General features: G+C 49.7%; 3 protein-coding genes across 3 annotated transcripts; 2 read left to right on the forward strand and 1 right to left on the reverse strand.

The window, feature by feature from the left end:
- The first annotated feature begins 750 nt into the window (after nucleotides 1-750).
- On the forward strand, nucleotides 751-4343 carry LOC120708952 (BTB/POZ and TAZ domain-containing protein 3-like). Its single transcript, XM_039994406.1, has 6 exons — nucleotides 751-952; nucleotides 1586-1951; nucleotides 2056-2186; nucleotides 2728-3034; nucleotides 3441-3757; nucleotides 3906-4343. Exons 2-6 carry the CDS (start codon nucleotides 1610-1612, stop codon nucleotides 4084-4086), a joined length of 1278 nt encoding a protein of 425 aa, XP_039850340.1. The 5' UTR covers nucleotides 751-952; nucleotides 1586-1609; the 3' UTR covers nucleotides 4087-4343.
- A 13102-nt stretch (nucleotides 4344-17445) lies between these two features.
- LOC120708953 lies at nucleotides 17446-19492 on the reverse strand. Its single transcript, XM_039994407.1, has 5 exons — nucleotides 18630-19492; nucleotides 18251-18415; nucleotides 18023-18127; nucleotides 17834-17906; nucleotides 17446-17736 (listed from the first exon to the last, which is right to left on the reverse strand). The coding sequence occupies exons 1-4, from the start codon at nucleotides 18657-18659 to the stop codon at nucleotides 17856-17858; spliced, it is 351 nt and encodes a 116-aa protein (XP_039850341.1). The 5' UTR covers nucleotides 18660-19492; the 3' UTR covers nucleotides 17446-17736; nucleotides 17834-17855.
- A 567-nt stretch (nucleotides 19493-20059) lies between these two features.
- Nucleotides 20060-24162, forward strand: LOC120710345 (putative metallophosphoesterase At3g03305). The gene is made up of 4 exons (XM_039995971.1): nucleotides 20060-20416; nucleotides 21522-21763; nucleotides 21937-23520; nucleotides 23598-24162. The coding sequence occupies exons 1-4, from the start codon at nucleotides 20155-20157 to the stop codon at nucleotides 23712-23714; spliced, it is 2205 nt and encodes a 734-aa protein (XP_039851905.1). The 5' UTR covers nucleotides 20060-20154; the 3' UTR covers nucleotides 23715-24162.
- The last annotated feature ends 2252 nt before the right edge of the window (nucleotides 24163-26414 follow it).

Below are 26414 nucleotides of genomic sequence, written 5' to 3' on the forward strand. Positions count from 1 at the left end.
AGATGACAAGGGGAGCGTCGGCACCCTCTTGCATTGCATGGAAGAAACAAAACCAGAGATCTCCAGAACACCAACGGAAAATAAAACGTGAGGTAGGAAATGAAAGCCGCCAAGGTGCGGTGGCAGACACTTCGAGTATTCCATGAAACAATTTTTTTTTTAACCACTGAACGTAGGGTTGAGATAATGCGCAGCGCTGTTTTGACTGGCTCACTTCATCCCCTGCCTCCGGTGCTGCAGAGCATAGCAGAGGATCTTCTTGTGGAAGCACTTCATCCCCTCCACTGAAAGAGGATCTTCATCCCCTTCTCCTGCTGGACACAGGCTCGCGCAGACACAGGCTTGCTGGCCGGCGCCGGCCAGCGCCTCGACACGTGGCGCGCGGCTACTGGCTCGGCGTCGCCTCCTTTCCGCGTGAGGACACGGGAGTCGGCGGCCCAGTCCGGCTACTTGCCGATTCCGCCGCGAGGGACCCCGCCCGCCACTTCTCCGTGGCAGTGGCTCACGTCTCCCCCGGTCTCGCCGAAGCCTTGGGTGGGTGGGTGGCCCCGCAGTCCTGCACCCGCGCCGGCGCCTCGACACGTGGCGCGCGGCTACTGGCTCGGCGTCGCCTCCTTTCCGCGTGAGGACACGGGAGTCGGCGGCCCAGTCCGGCTACTTGCCGATTCCGCCGCGAGGGACCCCGCCCGCCTCTTCTCCGTGGCAGTGGCTCACGTCTCCCCCGGTCTCGCCGAAGCCTTGGGTGGGTGGGTGGCCCCGCAGTCCTGCACCCTCGTTGTTACACGGCACTGACATGTGGGGCATCCCATTGTGGGGAACACTTGTCAGGCGCATTGGCGCAAGGAAAGGCTTTAAAAGCTTCCGAGCACTGACGACTGACGAGGACGCGCCGCGCGGGGGGGAGCTTCGTTTCCTTCTCGTCCTCGCTCTCTTTTCAGAGAAGGCTTTTCAGGTGAGCAAGCTGCTGCGAGCCTGCGACTTCTGAATACGAAGTTTCTCTTCGATAGTTTCTTCCCTATGCTATCGTATTCGAATCTGTTCTGCCGATGGTCCAATCGATTGGATTTCGATAGTTCAAAGCAGAATCCCTCTGATTTTCTTGTTCGCCGGGCTTCCGGTGAAGGTTTTCTGAATGGAATTCTCAGTTTTTTTGAGAAAGAACCTGAATCCCCCACCCACCCCCTAGATGCGATGCGGAGAAAGCATGAACGATATTCTTCTTCAATCTAGCAGAGATTATCACAATCATTTCCTTTAGGCTTGGAGAAAAAAAAAGAAAAATCATATGCTCGCTGATTTGCTGTTGTTTTTTTTTGAAGAAATTGATTTGCTGCTTCTTCTTCTTTTTTGTTGAAGAAATTGATTTGGTTCTTTAAAGAACAGCGCCACAATCAGCACACATGAATACCAAGTATTTAGTGACAAATTGAATTGCCTCTGCCTTTGCTTTCTGTCGCTTGTGGCAGTTATTTATTACTACCTGTTCTCTCTGAACCTGCTTTGAACAATTAAATTACTCCTATCTGCAGTACAGTTTCATTAAGATCAGTAGTAATTTTCAGCTAGCATTTTCCCCCTTCCACAGTCAAAGCAGGGGGGCGCATAGTTCATGGAATGTCTCAAGTTGGATTCCTCAGATTTCTTCGTGGAGGGCGATGCAATCGATAGCCCATTGGATATCCATCTCGAGTCCGATAGCTTGGCAGCCACCAAAGCTGTGCCGGATCATCGCCGGTATGCTCAGCTTCATTGCAGTAATGCCCCGGATCCGCCTCCGCTGCCCGGAACTTCGTATGGCGCGCGGAGGAGTTCTAGGAAGGCGAAGACTTGCAGCCGTGTCCCTGAAGAGGTCCTGGATTCCTGGGACAAGCTATTTTTAGAGGGATACCAGGCTGATCTCCGTGTTTCCATAGATGATGGCACTGAAATTCTGTCGCACTCTTGTGTTCTTGTGAGTACACTTCTCTGAATCTTTTCATGTGACAGGGCCTCGCACACCTGCAGCATATCAGGTTCCGTGCTGTTTAAGAGTTTTATGTGTTTCCTCTTCTGTAGGGTGTCAAATCTCCTGTTCTGAGAGCTATGTTGGAAGACGCTAAACTGAAACATGGTTTTCGGTGCATCCGAATTTCTGGTGCGCCTTCAGATGCAGTCCATGTTTTCATCAGATTTCTTTACTCTTCACGGTATGGAATGTTTCAGATTTGCTTAGGGCGCGTTTAGTTCCCCGTTCAAAAATTTTTGGATGTCAAATCAGCACTTTGACCGGATGTCGGGAGGATTTTTCGGACACTAATTAAAAAACTAATTTCAGAACTCACTTGGAAACCACGAGACGAATCTTTTGAGGCCTTTGACCGCGTCATTAGCACATGTGGGTTACTGTAGCACTTATGGCTAATCATGCACTAATTAGGCTTAAAAGATTCGTCTCGTCATGTACATCCAAACTGTGTAATTAGTTTTGTTATTTAATTACATTTAGTGCTTCATACATGTGTTTAAAGGGGAGGTGAAAATTTTTGGGTGAAAATTTTTGGGAACTAAATGCGCCCTTAGTTAGTTCACTGATCTCTAAAAATCAGCTTTGGGCCCAAACAGTTTTCATTTGCTGAAGCTGATAATAGTGAATGTTGTTGATCCTGATATGTCCCGCTTTTTTCAGTATGATCAGCATTTTTCAGTAAGCAAACAACGTTTTGATTTATGTTGTGTTCTCTGGTGAAGTTTTGAGCAGGAACAGATGAAGAAGCATGTTCTGCACTTGCTTGTACTCTCCCATGTTTTCTCGGTTTCATCTATGAAGACGGTTTGCATCGACCAGCTTGAGAGGAATTTCCTTGCACCTGACAACGTTGTAGACATCCTGCAACTTGCCGGATTATGTGACGCGCCCCGGCTCTCCCTCGTCTGTACCCGTATGATCGTTGGGGATTTCAAGACTGTCTCTCTGACAGATGGGTGGAAAGTAATGAGACGGGTCAACCCGAGCCTGGAACAGGAGTTGCTCGAGTCTCTTGTCGAAGCTGATACAGTGAGTTCTCGGTAACTATCATCTTAGTATGGCTCGATCGTTTCATGCTTTTCCTTGCTAGATCTAATCATTCAGAAACTTAAAAAAACTTATTCATTCAGAGTTTCAGTCTGTTAAGTTCAGAGTTTCACACTGTCGATTTCCATGCAACCCTGTCTGAGTTTTCAGGGTTTTTATATGATGTTCTCAACCCAATTCTTTAGGTGCACATCTTTGATGTTTTGCTGCATTGCATCTACTAATTCTTATTATTTGTCCACGGCTGCTCTCGATGTCTGAACTTGCATAGGCACAAATAATCCAGACATTCGGCACTTGTGCATGTCCACAGTACCACTACTTGCACTACTGGTTTGAATTTTTTCTTCCCCTGTCCCTGATAATCTGAAACTCTGAAATGATGCAGAAAAGGCAGGAAAGAGCTAAAAGGATTGAAGAAAAGAAGGTCTATCTGCAACTGTACGAAGCAATGGAGGCTCTAATCCACATATGCCGAGACGGATGCAGGACGATCGGGCCCCGAGACCAAGCGCTCAAGGGCAGCCGAGCAGCCGTCTGCAAGTTCCCAGCCTGTAAGGGCATCGAGCTGCTCGTGCGCCACTTCTCAACCTGCAGCGTTCGGGTGCCTGGTGGCTGTGCAAACTGCAAGCGCATGTGGCAGCTCCTTGAGCTGCATTCTCGCATGTGTTTCACTCCAGACACCTGCAAGGTTCCCCTCTGCAGGTGAGCACATCCCTTGGCTGTCCTGTCTTGCCAAGCAGTTGCAATTCAATGATACAAAATACTGGAGACAAAATGCCGTAATCTTCCATTGTTGTAAAAGGAAAAAAAAAGAACACTGTTTAAATAACTACTACTTGATACGCCGCAGGCATTTCAAGGAGAAAATGCAGCATCTGGGCCGGAAGGAGGAGACCAAATGGAACCTTTTGGTGTGCAAGGTGCTGGAGAGCAGAGGAACCATGGGTTTTATATCTGCAAGGACAAAGTTCTCAACCCTAAAGCCTGATGGGAGAAGCCACGCGGCTCCTCGCCTTGTGGGACCCGTTTGAGACATAGGAAGAGGTTGTGTGCAGAGGAGTTCAGTTTCAACAGGAACGGGGGATTCTCACTCAGGCCAAAAAGGTAGGGCGCACCAATGCAATTAAGAAGAAACGCAGGTCGCAGAGTTGTAAATTGTAATGTGATAATAAGAACTCTTGACAATTTGAGAGCGTCCATGAAGACTGGCTATGGAACGAGAAGAAAACATCAGACCTGAAACATCAAAGTAACCCTGAATATGTCCAGTACAGCAGTTCTAAACTCAGTACAAGCGAGTCAATCCAAGTTGATACGTCGTCAACTTAGTACAAGAGATTCAATAGGAAACACCCAGCAAGGAGCGCCGTGAACAGCAATGCTACGATAGGCAAAAATATCAGCACCATGATGGGATTTGGAGTCGACTGGAGAGCCATGCTCAGGACGAGCTCGGTTAGCAATATGAACCCGATGGTGATCGCAAAGGCCTGCGAGGCAGATCGAGGTGTGAGCAGGGTTCACCAAACCGGTGGGAACCGGTCCGGTTTGACCGGACCGGTCCGGCCCGGTTTCGGTTTGGTCCGGTACCAAATCGGCCCAAATTTAAAATTCAAATTTGAATTTAAAAAAATAAAAAATTCCTAAAAATACTTTAAGGTGCGACGAATCTAATGGTGTCAAATTTTCTTAAAAATTCGTTCATTTAGTATAGTTTGCGGGGATTTGAAGTTAAACAAAAAAACGTGCATATAAAAGTATACAAATATAATGTAAAAGTAGTACAAAAGAGGGTTGGAGCGTTCATTTAGGTTAAAATATGTTATACAAATATTTATTTAGTATACTTTGCGGGCATTTGAATTTAAATCAAAAAAAAATTTGAATTTGGTCGGTTACCAGTCAAACCGACCGGTAAGCCGGTCCGAACGGATTGCACGGCGACTTTTGAATTCAAATTTGAATTTGACCGGTTCCGACCGGTTTTCGGCCAAACCGGACCGGTATACCGGAACCGGGCGGTTTAGCCGGACCGGTCGGTAAGTTAAACCCTGGGTGTGAGACGCTGCCGGCTGAATTCTCGGAGCGTTAGCATGAAAACACTAGTGAAAAAACACCCATCTGAATTCACTGAACGTAAAATAACGGCAATTATAGAGCATTAAAACCCAAACGTAGGTAAAATACTCTAATGCATGTCACGCTGCTCACCGCTATGAACATAGGGCAGGGGGAGCAGCACCGGGGCGAGGAGTCGTCGAAGCGACGAGGCGCTTGATGCGGTGGCCCATCGACCGGCGGCGGGCTACAACCGAGGTCCGAGGGGCGCCTGCCTCCCGTTGCTGCCGCCGCCGCCGCCGCCTACGATCAGCGGGTAGCCCACGGCCACCGCGTGGCCGCCTTCCTCCATGCCGTCGTTGTCGTGGTCGTCGCTGAGGCCGTGCCGTGGGCTGGGGCCATACATATATACTCCTCGGGGATTTACAGGGTTTTTGTTCGTGATGGATACGGAAACCGAAGCGTACGCGCAATGGAAAGGCTAGCCGTTTAACAACCAGATTTGAACTGACTATGTGATTGAATTGAACAGACTTTAGTTGCAGAGGAAAAAAAGAAGTTGCTGGCGTACAGGAAATTTGGAACGGAGGAGCACGTGCCATGTGATTAGGGTGAATATTTGTCTAAAAAAATTGTGAATACGGTGCAACCTTTGAACTAAAAAAAATTCTGTATAGCAAAAACTAGATGCATAATTTTTTTAAATGAACCAAAAATTGCCGATTATATTAAAAAAAAGAAACAAAGTCCAGACTGGGCACCAGAACAACCAGCACCACCACCGACCAACATGACCACTCTAAACTCGACTCAAACAACAACCAGTTGGATTGGGACATCAACACGGTTGTGCAACTCAACTCGACGCCATACAAAACCACTACACCGCGCCACCACAACCCAAGAAAAAGCCGAGAAGCAGCCCACCTCGCAAGCACCGTCATCCCCGACGATGTCCCACACCAACCAGCCGCTGCCACGTAGAACTGGCCGCCGCAGTCCGCTGCAAGCCAAATAGCCACCACGACTCCCCAACCATGCCGCCATCATCTTCATATCACGGAGACACACGCCGATCTCCCAACTCCGTCCATACGCTGGCAGAAGTCAACAGAGGAGCCCGCCGCACCACACCGAAAGAGCCACCGCCATGCAGGACCCCTCGCCGAAGTATCGTTGTAGTACCAAACATCCTAAACACCGAAAATCTGCACCGGATCCTGGAACTCTGAGACAACCCCTCACCCAAGTCGGATTGGAACATCGACCCAGGCCTCAACTCAACGCGTGGGAGCCTCACCACATCCACCACGACACACGACTCCTCGGACACCACCTTAAAGCGCACGGGGTCTTGCCGCTCCCGCCGCTGGACTGGCCAAGGATCCGGGCTTGCTTCGCCGTCGAGGGTGACATAGTGCCACTGAACCACTTAAAAACCTCACCTTCATCGTGCCGCCGCTGGAAGCTTCGCTGCACCTGCACAGACAGAAAGCCTCCGGAGACATGGCTCAACCCCGCCGCACACCTGCCCGTCAAGTTCATGACCTGGTATCCACCCACTCTGCCACATGCCACGGGGTACCAAGGTTGGAGTATAGCACTGACACGGCCGACGTTAAGCGTCGCCGAACGCCGCCAGACCAACCAGTGAAGCAAGATAACACACTGCACAGAAGGGGAGCTCCATAGGCGGCGTCTTCAGGAAGAGCACGATGCTAGGGTGCGCTGCCGCCGTTCACCCGAAGAGGGGCAAAGGTTTCACCTAGAGATTCCACCATCGAAGCAACGAGGGTGCAATATAACGTCCCCAACAGGAGCACGACGCCCAAGGCGTCGCCGTTGTTGGCTCGGTGAACTGCCAAGCAAGGATTTCTCCCGTGACCCACCTGCCGCAGCCACCCTAAACTCACTGCCAACCATGGCTGCCACCACCACCGACCTCACCTCCCAGAACATTTGCCATTCCCTTGGCGGGCAACGCCGTGCAGCCCACCCACCGCTACCGCGCGGCCATCACCGCGCCTTGCGCGCCACTGTCGAAACGCTGCTCATCCCTGCGCCGCAGCCGTCGGAGCACCTTCACTACTGAAGGTAGCCCAAAGCCGCCAGCCGTGCCACCATGGCGCAGCTGGCACGTTCCACCATGCGACACAACACCTTGCGCGCCTGCAGGACTGCCTTCGGGGCCACAAAGGTCCTCAAGGCCGCTGGCGCATCTCCCGCGCACTTGTTGCCGTCGCCGAAGACTGAGTGCCGCCTCGCCCCATCACCTCCCAGATCTGCACGAGCGCAGCTCACTCGCGAAGAGACCACCCCGCCGCCGCCGTCCTAGCAGGCCAGCAGACTTCCGAGGCGCAGCTCAGGCTGTGACGAGGCCTAGGGGAGGTTGGGGAGGGGCGGTGAAAGCCCTTGTTTGGTTTTGGTAATTGAGTGACAACTTAGGTGGACTAATAAGCGTTTATGTTGAGATACACAGGAGATTAGTCCACACAAAGACACTAGTATGAGCAACGTGTGCCATGGAGGAGAAATGGCTAAAGGTTGATGCTATGCTCATATAGTGTGATCGAGGAGCTCATTGCATATGAGACATGACATGGAGTTATGTGACCAAAGTGGAGAAGATCAAGACAAGGCTTGGCTTGATGGACCGGTTGCAATGGAGAAGGGCAAGTCAAGGCTTTGAAGCGAGGGACCGCGAGGCGGTGAAGCTTGGGCAAGATTTGGCGCCGATGGACCAAGGCAACGGTGAAGAGCGAGCAAGGGCAAGATCGATGGACCAAAGAGGTCATGTAATGATATGGAGTGGATCATATCATTCAAGAAAGATCAAGCCAAGTGTTGACTCATGAAGATGATCAAAAGTCTTGATGGAGTTTGGTGCTTGAGTGGCATCAATATTTGGGAAGATGAAATGGAATGCGCAAGGCAAAGGTATGACTTGTAGGGCATTTCATTTCACCGGTCAAAGGTTGTGTAGAGAAGTGCATGATCGGATTTAGGATAGATGGCCGTACTATCAAGAGGGGCAAACTTGTATGCATATCGGTCATCTAGTGCCACTTGAGCGATCTAACATTGCGATGTTGCTAGGATCGAGTGGCATGGTGAGATCAAATGAAAATCCTTTGGAAATGATTGTGAAATGCTAACACACATGCACATGGTGTTGTTCACGTGGTGGTGTTGGCACATTTGCAAAGGAGAAAGAGTTGGAGTTGATGTTGATCAACTTTGGGAAGCAAGAAAGGTTTTTCGATTTTCTCCGGAAATTAGGTTGTCCCTTGGAGTGGAATACTGCTTTGATCCATTGTGTTTTGGATCAAGTATTCAGTTGGGTTGTGTAGCCCTCTGAATTAGCTTTCCATAGAGTCCAAGATCACCTAATTTGGACATCGGAGCTAAGAGTTATGGCCGTTTTACCGAGGTACATTTCTGCTGAAATTATACCTGCGGACGGTCCGCTCAAAGGGGGCGGACGGTCCGCCGTTATCTCGGATGAGCTCTAACAGAGTCGTTTTTGGCTCTGTTGGTGGTCCAAAATGAACTGCGGACCGTCCGGTCCATGGGGGCGGACGGTCCGCCTTTAAAAGTTGAAACAGGCGCAGAAACTTGGTAGTTCTGTCTTGGGTGTCCAAAATGAACTGCGGACCGTCCGGTCCTTGGGGGCGGACGGTCCGCCTCCTACTGAAAATTCTGGGACAGAAACACTGCGGGTTCTGTGTGTGCTCACCTTTTGAACTGCGGACAGTCCGCCCCTGGGGAGCGGACAGTCCGCCGGTAACTTCCAGATTTAGTCAGAGACGTTTGCAAATCGATTGGTTCGAAGTTTTGAACCGCGGACAGTCCACCCCATGGGCGCGGACAGTCCGCCCGGGGCTCTAACGGTCGACTCTGACACATAATCATTGCAGTTCTAGCCGTTGGTTTTGAATGGCGGACGGTCCGGTTTTTGTGAGGCGGACAGTCCGCGAAAACTCTGTTTTCGTGGGATCTGAGTGTAACGGCTAGTTTGGGGCCTCCCTCTATAAATAGAGGGTGTGGCCGGCCTTTTGTGAGTGCTGAGCACCTTGGGGACTTGGTGTCCATGTGTGAGAGTGCTTGAGAGCCCTCTACTCACTCTAACTTGATAGTAATCATCCGATCGAGTGAGAGAGCGATTCTAGTGCGATTGCTTTGAGAGATTGCATCGAGTGGCACTAGGTGATCGTGTTGCAAGCCGGTGTGCTTGTTACTCTTGGAGGTTGCCACCTCCTAGACGGCTTGGTGGCAAGAGGCTCCGTTGAAGCCCGCAAGAAGATTGTGCGGTGCTCCGGAGAAGAGATTGTGAGGGGTATTGTGCTCACCCCGCGGGAGCCGCGAATAGCAACTCTAGTTGAGCGAGACGTGAAGAGCAACAAGTGGTTCGACCGGATCATGTGTTAGAGCTCGGTGTGAGCACTCCACGTGGGAGAGTGTGACTTGAGAGTCACCACTAGCAAGAGGATCGGCGGCAACCTTGGAGCTTGTCTCAACGGGGATTAGCTTGGTGGCAACCAAGTGAACCTCGGGATAAAAATCACCGTGTCATTTTTGTCTACTCTTCTCGGTGGTTTGCATTCTCCAAATCACAAGCATTGTATTTACATTCATCTATATCTTATGCTTGTGTAGTTGCTTTCTAGTGATTAGTTAGCTTGTGTAGCTTGGTAATCATCTTCTTGCTTGTGTAGCTAGAAGTAGAGATCCTAGTGTAACTAGTTAGCTTGTGTAGCTTAATTAGTTGCTCTTGCTTAGATTGTGTAGCTAAGCAAGTTGAGCTCTTGGATTTGAATTGTGTATCCTTGTCTTTGAGCATCTAGTGAGTTTAGGTTTGGCTTTGTGCTTTTGCTCATTAGAATTGTGTAGGAGCTCCCACGGTTTGTGAAGTACTAGTGCTTAGGCTTGTATGACTTGGCATTAGAATTGTTAGGAGAGCTCTTACTAGCTTGGCACTCCATTTGCTTTGTGTAGAATCTTTTTGGAGGTGCCTTAGAGTCATAGTTAGAGGGGTGAAGTCTTGGCTAAGCGAATAGTTTCAATTCCGCATAAGTTTCGGTTAGCCGGCGCAATTAGTTTTAGAAAGGACTATTCACCCCCCCTCTAGTCCGTCATCTCGACCCTACAGGCGGGCGGCGGCAGGCTTGGGCGCCGCCCGTGTCGCCCTGGGAGGAGAGCGACGCGGGGGCCATTTGCGCGTTGCTATTCTATTGTTGCATAAGATTGTGGATCTCTCCTAGATGTATAATTTTTATTCGTATCTAAACATAATGTTTATCTAGATGCATAGGAAAAATAATGTATCTATATTTGCCAAAACGACCTATAATTTGGAGCGCAGTACGCTCTTTGACTACCACTACTACATAATAATCGACAATGAATCACCAGTACGGGCAGTACAAATCAATGATGCCAGAAAACATGCCTATAGAATGAATGCGTCGCGAATTCCTATGGAATGAATAATCTGATGCCGTAGTGAATTCCTGAAGCAGGCGGCCCGGCCTCCGCGTCGCCCTCCGCACGGGGTGACTCGGCGGCGCCCCTCGCCTCCGCCGCCGCGTAGCCACCATCTCCCCCTCTCTGCTCGCCGCCGTCGGAGGTGTCCACCCGGAAACCCGCGCGACCCCTAGGAAGACGGCGGCGAGGACTTTGCTCAGGCTGGCCACGTGCTCCGCTGTGCGGGGGTGGCGCATGGTCGGCCGGCGCCAAGCCGCGGGGCGCCGGCGGCGTGCCGGATCCGTGGCGCCAGTGGCCAAATCCGAGCCCTCCACGGCCGGATATGGCGGGGAGCGTCGGCGGCGAGGCCAATTGGGCTGCGGTGGCGGAGTCAAGGTGGCGGGAGTCTGCGCGCGGTGGAGGCGGCGACCTCGGCGCAGCCCGCGGTGGCGACCAACGTTACCTGCGGTGGCAGCGACGGTGCGAGGCGCAGGGCCGCGCGCGTTGGTGGCGTCAGCGTGGAGCGAGCTACCCGCGTGGCGTGGGCCATTGCAGCCCTCGCGCAACAACGGCCTCGACATGGGGACGGGTCGGCGGCACGGCGTCCGCACGGTGTGGGCGTGCGGCACGGAGTCTGCGCATTTGCGGACCGGCGACTTGGCAGCGTCCACGAGGATGTGGCCCATCGCGGTGCCCGTGCGGCAGCAGGCTGGCGCCGCGGCGGTCCATGGTGGTCGCAGTGACGTACGACCTGCGCGTGGCCACGGTGAGTTGCGCCCGCAGGGAAGAGCTGATGTGCGGGTGTGGAGCTGCCGACAGGGTGGCGAGGCTGCGGCCAGCGGCGATGTGCGGCGGGCTAGGGGACGTCGGCAATTTGGCCTGCGTCTGCCCGACTGCGGGTGGCGCGGCGCATGCTGGCGTGTGTTCGCCGTGACGCGTGGTGGCTTGGTGGCGTCACCGGCCCCTGGAAGACTTTCGTGGTTTTGCCGGTCGGTGGGCGTGCAGCTAGGGATGGGATTCTCCGGGCGAAAGCCTCACCGGCTTCCTGCTGGTGGCGAAGACGACGATGCCTGAGGGTGTCGTTCTTCCCGTTGGGGGCGTCATCCCTTATGCGCGGTTTTCTCTGGGTGAAAACCCTGTCCACTTGTTGGACGGGCGACGGCGGCGCCATTTGCGTCGTTACCTACTTGGAGGCGTCGCCGATGGAGACCCATCTCGGCCTGACGGTGGAGGTCTTGCCGGTGGCTTGGCGGGGAAGCTTGGTGCTGGTGGCGAGCTGGAAGGGGTTGCCGATCTCGTGCGGCGGCAACCAAAATCATGTTGGTGGCCGGGGGTCATCACACGGATGTTGGTTTTGGCTGCTTGCAGCGGACTGCGTCGGAGGGCGGCGCTTGCGGCACTAACATCGTGGAACGACTTGGCTTGCAGCGGACTGCGGCGGGTTGCTCAGCCTTGCTCGGCGACTCCGGTGTGGTACATCGTCGAATGGCGGCGCAAGCAACAACTTGGCTTGCTAGCATGGCAGCGGTGGCTGCTACGTGGGTGGCGCAACGCGATGCGGTCGCCTGGCGGGCGTGGTTCGGCTGTTTGATGGGGATCTTGGAATACGGGGCAACACCATTAATCGTTCTGACAGCGATATAAGAAATGGATTCGCGACACAGAGTACTGTGGAGGACGTGGTGAGGCCCCGCGTGCGGTGTCTTCTGTGTGGCGACGAGAGCGAGGAGGAGGTCCCACGTTGGGTGTGGCGAGGCCCCCGCGCGTTGTGTCATCGCGGTGGTGACGGCGAAGGCAGCCTGCGAGAGGTCCGGATTCGGTGGTTTCATTCTGTCGGATGGTGTATGGTGGGGCAGCGGCACTATGGCGGCAGGTCCTGCATGGCGGTGGCCTCCTCGGTGTGGTGCAGTCTAGGTTTTCTCGACTTCTTATTGATGCGGGATCGTGTTTCGACGGCGACTTCCTGGGCAGGAGAAGGTTGGTAGCCGCGGCATCTTGGCTTGCTCGGCCGCTGTGGCCTGCAGTCTTTGAGTTTTTATCCGTGTTGATGCCCCAGTCCAACTGGGTGAGAGTTGAGGTGGGTTGTTGTCACACCCTGAAATTTTTGAATTTTAGGATGTGATTAAAATTAAAAAAATTCCACAATTTTCTCATAATTTTAAAATTTTGCCAACATTTACTTTTCTTCACAGGGAATTTAGTAAAAATAAATAATGATTGGTTGTTTTTATAAAAGTAAACGAAGATGTTTTGTTTGTTGTGCACTCATGCCGCTTTTGCATTGTTTTAATGTTTGTGGTTCAATTTGAATTCAAATTCGTTGAGTTTGAATTTGATTTGAATTTGTTTGAATCAGTTTGGAAAAAAAAGAACTCTTTTGGCCTAGTCTTTCAGCCCAACCAGCAGCCCGGCCCGTTTTTCCTTCCCCCTCTCTTTTCCTTTTCACGCGGCCCGCGTCGGCCCAGCAAGCGCGCGCCTCTCCTCCCCTTTCCGGCTCAGCCCGCTCCCGTTTCCCTCTCTCGCGCGCCGCTGACAGGTGGGGCCCACTTGTCAGGTCGTCTTCCACATCCCGCTTGAGCCTCTGCTCGCTGAACCGCCGGCCGCGCCGTGCTCCGCCGCTGCCCGTGGGCCCCCGCTCGACTTGGCTAGCCCCGAGGCCTCCCCTGCAGCCTCGCCCCGTGCGCGCACCGACTGAATCACTGGACCCTCATCCCCCACGAGTGCGTAACCGACCGGGACTCGGACCCGAGTCCGGCCGAGGCACGCCTCCCCGCGGCCGCCCTGGACCCGCACGTCAAGGCAACCTCGCGCCCCTATAAAAGCGCCACCCCCGTGCCCCAGGGACCCCATCGAGCCGCAGCCGCCAATCCCCGCGCTAACCCTAGCTAGCTGCGCGCCACCGCCCCCGAAGCTTCGCCCGCCGCCGCGTAGCTGCTACGCCGCCACTGCTCTGCTGGAATCTCGCCAGTCCAGAGTCCCGCGTTGTGGTGAGTTTTCCTCCCGGGCCGTTTCCCCTGCGTTTTCCCTCTCTGCACCACGGGTAATCACTCACCAGAGCCGTAGTGTGCAGACGCACCGCCGTGCACCGCCGTGCATCCACGCCCGGTTCCCAGCTTGTCTCGCAGAGCCCGCAATCGGTCTCCCCGCGTCGCGCACTGCCTCCCTGTCCAATTCCAGTGTCGAATCGAGCCCGGGAACATGCCTACGCATTTCTCTGGCGAGTCACCGCCGCGGCAACGCAGCACCGCCGCTCGCCGTCGCGCCAGCGCCGCCGCCGCCCGCCCCTTTTCATCTCAGCCGCCTGATCCGTTGCTAACGGTATAGATTAGATCGGTTTCCCGGATCAGCCTCAACCGTTAGATCTAGATCCGACGCTCCTAAACCCTAGATACCGGTTCGCGTGGTTCTTTTGCTAAAGAGACCCTCGGTTTAGTCAAAATCAACCCGCCGTCCTGCTCTCTTCAAAAATAATTCTGTTTAAGTCCTTTTATTTGCAGAAAGAACCCTGTTCTTCTACAAAATTGAACCCGCCGTCCAAAGCTTAGGTTTTTGCTTGCTAGCCCCTGTAGTTTAGGTTTAATTTTGTTTTAGCCCCTGGTTTCTTCAGATCTAGCCCCTGGAAGCTCTGTTTCTTCACAAATAAGCCCCTAGAATCCTGTTTTAGCCATAACTTCTTCGTTTTAGCTCCGTTTTTATCGATTCTCGCGCTCACGTGATCCTTGCAACGTGTGCGATAGCTTTATGACCTTGTTATCCTCTGTGAGCACAGTTTTATGTGTCTTACAAATCTTTTCTGTTAGTCCTTAACCCTTTGGTTAATTGTGACTAATAAATTCCTGACTCACCGTTTAACCCATAGAATCGCCGTTTTAGCTCCGTTTTTCGCGTTTCTTGCGCTCTCGTAACCGTAGCAGTGACCCCTATCCTTTAGTACGCCCTTTTAAATTCTTTCTTTTGTTTTGGTGTATTGTTCTTAGATGCATCTTCTTGTTTGCTTTGTATGTTAGCCCGATGATTGTTCCGAGTAGAAGGATCATTGTTTGAAGATTGAAGATCAAGAGTTCCAAGTGAGCAAAAGCTGAAGAGCAGTAAGAGTAGCTTTTCATTGGAGAAAGACAAGTGACCCTAACCATCTTTCTGTCTATGCTTATTTACAAGAGTATTATGATGATTTAATTGTAACATGGAGAACCACCCAAGAAAACCGTACAACCACAATACTATATAGCTCTGGTCTTGGCTAAGTAATTAGATGAACTATATGTTGTGTTGGGGTTGTTTCGCTTGGTGGTTATGAGTTTGTGTTGTGGAGCGGGTGAAGGAAGCTGTGTCTTCTGAGGGACCGCAATGGCAGGGACCAACACATACATATAGGGATTCTTTGTAAAGGCCTCGTAGCGTCCCTATGCAATCACACCTCGAAAGTGTGGTATTGTGCCTGATCAGCACATATGCGTGGTTGGGTTCAAAGTTCTTCGGAAACTTTTACGCGAATTGTGGTGAAAGTGTACAACCTCTGCAGAGTTAAAACTAACCGGTTAGCCGTGCTCACGGTCAGGAGCGGCTTGGACCCTCACATGATTAATAAACTTAAAGATGGATTGAAATCATATTCTGGTTATTTCTTGTGGCCTTGCTGAGTACCAACCATAAGTGTACTCACCCTTGCTTACTGCTGCTCAGAAGGAGAAGGTGTATAAAGATTTTGAAGATGATGCTGAGTTCTAGGCGTACGCAACCCCCAGTCGATTGCCTGTGAAGTTTGGAGCCTTCGTTCCAGGTTAAGCTGTATAACTCTGATAATCTTCTATTTGTTGTTGTAAGTATCTAGGCCCTCAAGGTATGTTTCGGTGATTAATGACAACCATTATTGTGACTAATGAGTTTGTGCAGCTTAATGAATCATTACCGCTCATTTGGTCATATGTCACAAGAGGCCCCTCATTTTCGTTATTCAAAAAGGCGATCTCGGTAATCAACTCAAATATATAACAAGACTAAGGATCTTTCTAGTCATAAGTGTCGTAAGGTTGAGAAGGATACTTAGGTTAGTATAGGTTTTATAGTTTTGTAGTGATCGCACTATTAAGAGGGGTTAAGGTCAAGTAACTTGAGCATGGACATGATCAATAAAAAATGGATGCACACTATGGTCACTCAGGTTCTAAAGAAGTTCAAATAAGTGGTTTTCAATTTATATCTCAAGAATATTTGAATTTCACTCAAGACTCAAATCAGAAAAGGCAAAATCAGAAAAAGTCTATACACCGGTTTAACCGACGCTTCCATTTTTCTATACGTCGGTTAAACGAAGTCAGCAGAGTCTGGACAAGTCAATACACCGGTTAAACCGACGTGTTTGAATTTAACGTCGGTGCATTAGTCCAGAGTTGGTTTTTCCAGGGTGTTTCAAGGTCTATACACCGGTTAAACCGACGATGTTTGAAATCAAACGTCGGTGCAATTGACCAGTGAGATGGTTTTTCCAAGGATTTCAGAAGTTGTACTCACCGGTTAAACCGACGATAGGTTTGAGTTAACGTCGGTGCAGTTGTCCAGAGACTTGGTTTTTCAGTTGATCAGTGGACAACTACACTCACCGGTTAAACCGATGATACGTCGGTTAATCTGCCCAAGTTGTAACGGCTATTTTTCAGAAGGGGCAGTTTACATTCATCGGTTAAACCGACGCTGGCTATTGGAGGATCGTCGGATTAACCGGCGCTACGCAGTTTTCTGGCAGCTTTTCTCCAACGGCTCTATTCGTGTGAGCTGCCTATATATACCCCTCCAATGGGTCATTTTGCACTCTCTTGACACCAGGCAACATTTAATACACTCATATATTGTTGAGAGCCACCTTGAGCTTCATCATTCACACATTTGTTCATTCAATCATTCAAGAAGCAAGACTAAGGACTTGAGTAGAGAGAAGCTTGTGTGCATCCGTTCTTGGTGATCGGTTCTTGCTCAAGTGAAGACCCTAACTTGTTACTCTTGGTGATTGGCAGCACCTAGGCGATCTTGGTGATTGAAGTTGTTTCTTCCGGAGCTTGCCAAGGATTGTGGGAGCCCGAAGAAGGTTGTACGTGGCTTGAGCTCCACCACGCCGGGATGGTGAACGGAGACTCTTAGTGAGCGCCCAAGTCTCGGTGACATGGGAGGTGACAAGACTCTTAGTGAGTGTCACAACGTGGATTAGGGGTGTGTGCCAACACATCGACACCACGGGAAAAAATCCGGTTGTCTCTTGCCCACTCTTTCTTTTCAAGCACTTACTTTCTTGCAATTATTCATGTGCTTGACCTTAGAGATCATAACTTAGCTCTACCTTGCTTAGTTTGTTATCTGTTTATATCTTTGATAGCTTGTGTAGTTTGCTTAGTTAGCCGGTTGGTGAATTGAGCCTTACTAGTATTGCATAGGTTAAGGTTGCTTTAATTGTTTTAGATTTTTGAAAAGGTCCAATTCACCCTCCCCTCTTGGTCCATCGATCCTTACAGTTGTAGTTCTCTTTTACGTGATACTGTTACTGATTATTCACTTATAATGTCTCTATATGTATGAAACTTGATCATGGCATACATATAGCTATGCATTCGGTTTTCTTCTTAAAACCGGGTGTGACAGTTGTTCCCCGTGTTGATGCCCAATCCAACCGGGGGAGTAGAGTTGCGGAGTTCTCTGTGTTGATGTCACAATCCGACCGGGCGAGCTCTCTTTTTTCGTTTCTTTTTTGTTTTCCTGCCTATGGTCTCACAGGACTGTAGTTTTGTATTTTTCTGCTATATCAATAGAAACCCACACTATCTTGTGTGGTTCGTTAAAAAAAAAAAGAAAACATGCCATGCGCAGCAACGCTACTATAGTTCATCCATGAAATTGCTTTGTGCTCATTTACTGGCGTTGCCTTTGTTAAAGCGTAGAAGTGTGCATGACAGTGTCACCAAGGGTGAAAAGGTAAGCAGGGAGACTCTCGGCCTTGTCCTTGCGCAAGCAAGCAAAAAAAGGGAAAAACAGAGGACGGAAGGAGTTGAGATCCTGCGGTATTCTGCTCAAGTCACATTCCAGCTAACACCTCTGGTCAACAAAAGAGCTCCCCCTGTTGAGTCAGCAATATCCACTCGTATTCGCTGTACACATTTCAGGTCAAGATTTATCTGCAAATTCAGATCATGTGCGAGTATCCTACCATTAGTGATTTAGTGTAAATAAGGAAAATGTTTTGAGTATGAACATTTGGACTGTAACACATACCAGAATCCGAAGTTTCAGCATCTCAGGAGCGTTCCTGTGCTGGCTTCCTCTCAGTCTCACCATAAATCCCGCTCTGCGCCATATAGAATAATCAAAATCCAAGTAATTTAGCGTGCGGCAACTGCGCAATATATAATCATCCAAATCCAAGAAACTGTAGACGAAAAGAAATAAGAAAACTACACTTACCAAAACCCATGAAAGAGCATGACCGATCGTGGCAAAAGCTATCAAGAACACAGTACCCACGGCAGACCAAACGTTAATAGCAACACCATCTTCTCTCCAAAAATTCTGAGGTAGCGATCAGATGATGTGAAAAAGCATCAGAATCGTGATGCCAAACAAAGCCAGCCTCGTGCCATGTTGAGAGAATAGACGATCTAATCTTGTCCTAGCCGACATTGTCACACCAACCGTAATGGATGCCATGGCCCAGATGAAGCCAATGCCGACAAACACGAGCACCTGAAGATTGGGGCAGAAGTCCTTGACTAGTCCTTGTGTGCTCCCGAAGAGTGACACGATCCCGTAAAGTGAGAACCCACACACAGCAACCCTCAACTGAACAACACCATCAGGCTGCAACGAAACCCAGAAATCAAGAAAGAAGTGACTGGCAAGCTAAGGTAGCTAAATGAAGTGACAACTGACACGCAGACACACAATGATACAAGTGTAGAACAATAGGACTTGCGAAAAGAAATTGTGCATTAGGAACTTGTGCGTTGAACTTGTGCATTAGGAAACAGGGGAGTGTTCAGAAAAGCAGAGCAGTTATTGGGTTGAAACTCACCAGTACATCGCCCATGCCGGACTCGTACATTCCTTGAAACTTCGGCCGTTCTCGTGGTTGGGTCGATTTGAAACCGGAAGAAGAGGGTTGTTGCGGCTGCCGACAGCATGTGTGCTCGTATGGGGTTGGTCACGATCCTCCCGTCGGCCTCAGGGCTTGAACCCGCGGCAGGCAGCATCCTCGTCGCCGTCGGGGAGGCGTTGAATCCGTTGGTGGCCGCAGGGTCCCTGGTGCGGCTCCTGCCTCGAAATTGTCTCGGCTAATGTCATGGTCGCCCCCTCCACTCGTCCCCTCTGATTTGCTGCTCGGAACCGCGGTAGGCGCCTGCGGCCGAGAATAGGGCTGCGGCGGAGCTAGCGCCTGGTCCCGGCCGCGGGGCTCCACGCTGTCGCTGAGGTCCCCGGTGGTGCCGGTGCGCCCTCCGCTCTCTTGCTCGACGTTGCTTCTCGTCGACGGAGAAGCGGGCTGCTGTGGCCAGAGCGGGGGCGTGGGCTTGTACCGCGCAGACGCCAGAGGGGGAGAAGGCGACGTCTCCGGCGGGGGCTTGTACCGCGCAGACGCGGGCGGGGGAGAAGGCGACGTCTCCGTCGGCGGCGGGGGCCTGTACGGCGCAGACGCGGGTGGGGGAGAAGGCGACGTCTCCGTCGGCGGCGGGGGCTTGTAGGGCTTGTTTGCTTGGTACCCTGGCAAAGCTGCCTGGCCCAGGCAGCGAGCTCAGACGTCCGATTTTGGTGGCCTGGGTCAGGATCGCTGCCTGGGCGGCGTGCTGCCTGGCAGGGCTGCATCCAAACAAGCCCGTACTGCGCAGACGCGGGCGGGGGAGAAGGCGACGTCTCCGGGCGGCGGGTGCGTGAGCAGCGGCCGCTTGTCGATGGTCTCCGATGAAGGATGAAGACGAAGGTGCACAATAGTTTGATATGAACCGGTAGTCAAAGGATGCTAACCCAGTTGATTAGTCATTCCGATGGCATTCTTCAGCTTTTGAGTTCGATTTTCTGTGGGAGTGAATTTTAAGTTGAGGATAAAAAAATCCCCTCACTGGCTCCGTGTGCCAAAGCACTAGTTGTGAGACGGCCTAGGTCGGCCTGAGGATCCTTACATGGCCCAGGCACAGTTTCCAGGGGTTACGTTTCCTAGTGTCAGGACGGGGTCAGGGTTCGGGGATTTTCTCGGTCGGAAAAGCCAAGACTTCTTCTTAAGTTAATATCGATGGGACGGTCTTTTCTCACCCGACCGAGTTTTTTTTAAGAAGAGCAGGGTTCGAGAGAAATTTTGGGAGGGGCGGGGGATTGGGGGAGATTTGACTCGAGTCGTCGGACCGTGGCGGGTGCTTAAGTCTGCAAACGAATTACGTTTAATGTCTAGGAAACGCGTAAATCTCTGCGTCTCTGTCGAGAAAGCAAAAGACGGATTCGGACGCGTAACTAGTTTAGTGTTGAAAGCGTAAAGTTGAGATGCGTTTTGCCGGGGAGGGGACAACATAATCGTTCACTTCCCGGTCCTGCTCCCGGTCTGCGCCTTCGCCATGGGGACGCGCGGCCCCCGGCTCCTCACCGTCCTCCTGACCCTCGTCGCCGCGGCGGCCGCTCCGTCCGCGGTGTCCCGCGACGAGCGGGAGGTGGTGGAGGTGTCCGGCGCTCCGGATGGGGTGGTGTGGGTGGCCCAGCTCTCGGATCTCCACTTCAGCGTGCACCACCCGGAGCGCGCCTACGACTTCCGGCGGTACGTGGGCCCGGCGCTCGCCATGGTCAACCCGGACCTCGTGCTCATCACCGGGGACCTCACTGGTATGTACTAGATCCCTATCCCTCCCTCCGGGCTCCGGCCATCGTCCCCGTCCTCTGTTTGATTCCCTTCGTTTTATGGAGTGATCCAATGTGAGATGAAATTACTAAGTTGGCGAATGAGCCGGTGTTTTCGGTAGTTCTCGATTTGAGTGGAAATCAGATAGTTCAGAACATTCGTTATGAAATCCACAATAGTAAGGCTGCACAAGCACTTGTAAATCATTGCGTGTAGTTCCGTCTCTGTGATATTGTTGACGCACAGGCACAGGACTATCCATAGTCACAGGATTCGGGGTCGATGCCTCGTCCCTCGACCCGGGAACGTCGTTCCGATTCGAGGGTCGGGGTCGAAGAGGGTCAGTGTCTCATTCAAGGTTGGATCGTGTCCCGGTTTGAAAGGGGTCGCAGCCCCATTGCTAGCAGATTTAATTGGGATAAGGAGGTTAAGGACAGTGGATTGGTGTGGTTTTTGTTAGACAATGAGCTGAGTACGTGTAGCATGGTCTAAATGTACTTTTTTATATGTTTCTTATATGCTTGTGCAGATTAGTTTCTTCATTAGTAGCACATATATAGTTTTTGTCTTTATCGACCCGAAGATATCGACCCCGATGAATCAGGGTCGCGTCCCACATAATAATTTATCGTTCCATAGATGTATACCCCCTTCGTACCACAATTTTATAAAATGACGACCCTCGACCCTCAACCCCGTTCCTCGACCCGGTCGACCCAGGAACTTTGTGACTATGGGACTATCACTCGCTGTACTTGGCGTGTTACTAATAGGCAGGATGTGTTTTCTTCCATTTAAAAATAATTTGATATGAACTGATAGCCAAATCAACAAATTTGAATTTCAGAATCCTACACAAATGCAAAATTGAGCTAAATGAACATACGATCTTCTATTACATGTATCGGCATTGGAAAATGATAGTCACATATAAGTTTTAATATTAATTAGCATCACACGAATTGCTCTAACCAGCACAAAAGAACATAGCTAAAACCCTCTAAGAAACAAGAAAATTTTCATTTTATGAAATATTATTACCAAGGGGATTTATCTCAGTTTTAATTTATATCTTGGTTTTTGTTGCAGATGGGAAAAGCAAAGATCTACTAACAATGAAGCAGAATGAGGTTGAATGGGTAGAATATGAAAGTACTATAAATGATATCATTCAAATCAGCAAGCTTCCAAGAAGAATTTTCTTTGATCTGAGGGGAAACCATGATAGCTTTGGTGTTTCAGCATCTGGTGATGACTATGACTTCTATCAGAAGTACAGCATCAATGCCAAGTTAAGACGCCAAGGGCGTGTCCAAAGCATTACTTTGGAGGTCAGTGGTTTCTCTATATATGATTGACACTTCTTCTGCAGGAAGAAAGATGTGCTGCCTCTTATTTCAATGCCATCTTGTAGTTCAAGTGTATGTCATTTGGTATATATAATTGTGTTTACAATCGCTTTTTTTAGAATGCCCTTGACGTTGTATTTATGAATGCTTTGCAGAATAGCGGTCGGAAGCATCTATTTGTTGGCTTTGATAGCACAATGGAGATTGGTCTTAGGGGCCCAACCAATCTTTTTGGCCATCCAACTGACAAGCAGCTTATCGAATTGGATCAGGCGTTATCGCAGTGGGATACTGACTTTGAAAAGGTTCCATTGACAAAAATTGTATTTGGACACTTCCCTTTGTCTTTCTTAGCATTAACAGAGTCAGGAAAAAGTATCAAGGATGTTTTCCTAAAGCAATCATTGGCGGCATACTTGTGTGGGCATCTTCATACAAGATTTGGGAAGAACTTGAAGCGATACTACCACCGAGCAGTCCAGGAACCATCATTATCAGAACATTATTACCAATTTAACATGCACCAAGGATATGCAATCCAGAGTAATAAGGAAAACTGTTCTGAAGAAGCTGCTCATGTTGAAGAGTTCTGGGAATGGGAAATGGGTGATTGGAGAAAGAGCAGAAGTATGAGGATACTGGCAATCGATGATGGTCATGTCTCCTATACTGATATAGATTTCAGATTAGGCTCAAAGAGCATAATTATACTGCCTACTTTTCCCCTTGATTCAAGATTCATGCAAAGAGCTTCTGCTTCTTGTGATTTCAAGTGTCATACCAAGGGGGCGTCTACTTTTGATACAGTGAGGGCTCTTGTATTCTCTAAACAAGAGATAGTATCTGTTTCTGTAAAGATATATGACTCGAGACCAGGAACTCTTGAAGTAGTTTTGGACTCCGAAATGAAAAGGGTGAATTCCAATGATACTAGGGGACATATGTATTTAGCACCATGGAACTGGAGGGCATTTGAAGATCCCTCTCCCAGCCGATATTGGCTCCAAATTGAAGTGATGGATATAACAGGTGATACAAGTGTCAGCCAGTTGAGGCCATTCTCTATCAATGGCTTGACTGCAAGAGTGAACTGGACATGGAAGGAATTTTTTGTGATTGGTATTCAGTGGGCTTCAATATATCATCCTGCACTGTGGTGTGCTATTTCTCTGATATTTTCATTGCTTCTTGCACCACAAGTTTCAGCTGTGGTATTCAAAGATCAGTTCACATATAAGTCTCTATACACAAATGGTAATCAGAGGACATTGTTAAAGTCTCTAGTTGGTGGTTTTGTCTGGCTCTTTGTTGAACTTGCCAGGGTGATCCCCGTATGGTTTTTGCTCTTGGTGTACACTATTTATTTAGTTTTCTTACCTTGGCTGTTTGGTCACCCTATTACTGAGGATGGTAGCCTCACATACATGACACATAGAGGCTGGATTCTTAAAAGACCCAACAGTGGCAACGAAGTAGTCCATGCTGGGATTCCAGATGTAATGGTCATTGTTCTACCTCACCTTTATTTTGTGTTATTACCCACAATTGTGATTTTAGCTGCCATGGCTGCTGAGAGAACGGCATATAGAGAGCATTATCTTTCTCGATCGGGAAAGAAGAAAGATGATTACTACCAAAAGAGCAGGAGGCAGATAGAACACGAAATTTTTTGGAATGGTCGCTGGATTAGAAAATTTCTGTGTCTATTTTGCCTAGTGGTTCTATGGAAACATTGGAAGGTATAAAAACGACGTGCAAGTTTCTGTGCTTGCAATTGTCTCTGTTTCTAGCAATTCTGACCCTTCTCTTTATGCAGCTTTGCAGAGCTCTTGTGAAGGCTTATGCTATGAACCCTTTGCTCCACTCCCCCGTGCTTTTCTTCTTCATTCCTGCAGTCATGGGGTTTTCCATTTACAAGACATCGGCCATTTAGCTGGTTGGGAGCTCTGAAGCCTGAAGGTGTACTATACTAGATTGTCCTAGAAATGGGTTAAGATGTCCTGGATAGCCATCGCAAATGTTGCTGTTTCTTGTGAAGACTGAAGACTAAAAACTCGCAACTGAAGGTGTGCCACCTCCAATTTCTCTCTCTTTGAGAGAGCAGATTCTTAGGTTCTCTAACATACATAAAGATGTTGTCAGCATTGCGCTGCATATAAATGAGCTACTGAAGGACATTTCATTAGAATGAACAGTTAGGACTAAGCCAAGTTCTTTCGAGAATTTTTTTTCCTTTCTTGACCTGTCATTTTTTTTCATATCATTTATCCTAGTGGGACTGTTCCAGAAAAAAAAATCCTTTGTGAGACTTTGGTGATGCACACCTCTTCAAAATATTAGCATTCTCTTGTGAGGAATGGATATTACACTACCATATGCAATCCTGGCTGCTTTTCATCCTGGAATGACTGGCTTTGTCTTGTCCTGGAGATTCAAGAGTTCTTGTCAGATTTTGAAATGAACTGATAACGATGTTCGAATTTTGAAACGAACAGATAACGATGTCTCGCAGGCTCTTAACACACAACTTTGCTAAAACTGCAACACGACTTCTTGGAGAATGGAGATGGAAGCTGCAATGACCCAAATGCAGATGATGGCTGATCCACATGCCGCTGCGCTCGTCCTCGGTTCACGAATGCAGACGATTGCACGGCTGGCGCGACGCCGACATGCGCGGATATCTGGTGGAGGAAGCGGATATCTGGTGGAGGAAGGCCGGCGTCTCTAGATGGAGTAGAGGGTGCGTGCGGCAGCGGGATATCTGGTGGAGGGGAGAGGAGTTGGTGTCCATTCACCACGACGGCGGAGCCGGAGACAGCGGGGAGGACGTAGGGGGTTGTAAATATTTGCATCTAAATTAGAAGTTTTTTTAAAATATTCATCCAAATATTACATAAAGCCCCCTATTTCGGATCACGATTAATAATCACGAGCCGAAATAGAGGATTTTGTGTAAATTTATGGGGGGCTTTATGAGAAATTCTTGGATCGCGATCAATCCAACTCGGTGAAGGATCGGGAATTGAGGAGGCCACCAAGAATATGTGCTTAGCTGAAGAAGATAGCATTCCCATCAGTGATGAACACACCACTCTATAGTCACCAGAGCTTGCAGATGACCACTCTGTGTCAAATGGTCAGAGTGTCATCTGTGAGAGCAAGAGTAATGGCTGCGCCGGCTGCTGGGGGTAACTAGTGGCGGGCCCTACACATATTTAATGCAGAGCAGCGAGGCTAGCCTATGGGAGCTGCGGTAGGAGCTCTTCGCCCACTCAAGCGAGCGTCTCAGGACTCAGGAGTCGCTGGCATCACTCTCTCTCTCTTACTTTCTCGCTCCGCCACCTAGGATTTTGCCAGCTTCCCACACCCTTATAATACTTGCTCTGAGGCTGGTTGTGCTTAGGTCTGCATTTGAGTTATGCCGGTAACATTAGTGTCCTTGCTAGCTTATTCAAAATTCCTGATTCCTGGTACTTGTAATTCGTTCAGTGAAATTGATAAATTGTCTTTTTTTTTTCTTTCTCAGAAAGTCATAAGGAAGGGAAGGGGCATGGTGTGTGGTGTGTGGATTACCCGTCAGCCATGATAGCAAGCTACCGGAGCATTGCTTGATATCCTCTTTCCTATTTATTACCAAAGAAGTTAGACAGCCCCTTGCACAGATAAGTTTTCCACGTTGGGAGATGATTACTTCCAAAAGATTACAGGAGACAAAAAAACATGAATATTTCTGGTCTCGTCGTTGGATAAGGAAACTAGAAAATTTATATCTACGAACTGCAATAGGAGCTGTGCTGTGCAGACGTGCAGTGCTGGGGAAGAAGACGACGGTGCCAGATGGGCCTGGCCGTTGATGGGCCAAGTGAGGCTTCTGTGTGAGCCCATCAGCCGTATCCGTATTCTGACAAGCGGGCTCCGAGATGAGTTGGGTCCACGGGCGGTCCATCGCGGTGTCGCGTTTTGCTGCGGCAAAATGCCATGGCCCTTTACTCAAAAAAAAAAAGCCATGGCCCACCTGCCTGCCTCACGACAGGAGCTTAAAATTCTCGTCACGAGCCTAACCTAGATGCACAGAAACGGATTCGCGGCCATGGACCCATGGTTCCGGAAAGTGACGTGGACTCCGCGCCGAATGATAAGGCTATCCCCACGGCTCTGGACAGGGATGCTCGCTGACATGTCACTTCTTGCCACTGACGAGACGGCAGCGGCACCGTGCGCACTGCGCTGCATTGCTAACACCCAACGTCCCAACATGTGTCTTGAAAAGAAAGCAGCAGATGATTAGAATTCTACTGATCATTCGCGTGACAGCGACCATTCGGGCTTGCCGATGCTGTACGTGTGTGGTGGTGGATGGATATACACTGACGGAGATGCGGACACCGTCCTGCAGGAATTCCTTTTCTCACTCTGTTCGCTTCATCTCACTCTGTTGGCTTCATGTTTGCTGCATCCAGTCGTATTTCTCTCACATAAAAAATCAACACCAGCTACCAACACCAAACAACCAACAGTATTTTTCTCTCAAAAAATTCAGCACCAGCCATCAGCACCAGCCAGCCGAACACAGTAAATAAACGGGCTTCAGAATGTTTTTAACCTTGGATAAGATCTTTGTGGTGCTAGA

The sequence above is a fragment of the Panicum virgatum genome, chromosome 5K (assembly GCF_016808335.1).
Source record: "Panicum virgatum strain AP13 chromosome 5K, P.virgatum_v5, whole genome shotgun sequence".
In the NCBI taxonomy this organism is placed as follows: Eukaryota; Viridiplantae; Streptophyta; class Magnoliopsida; order Poales; family Poaceae; genus Panicum; species Panicum virgatum.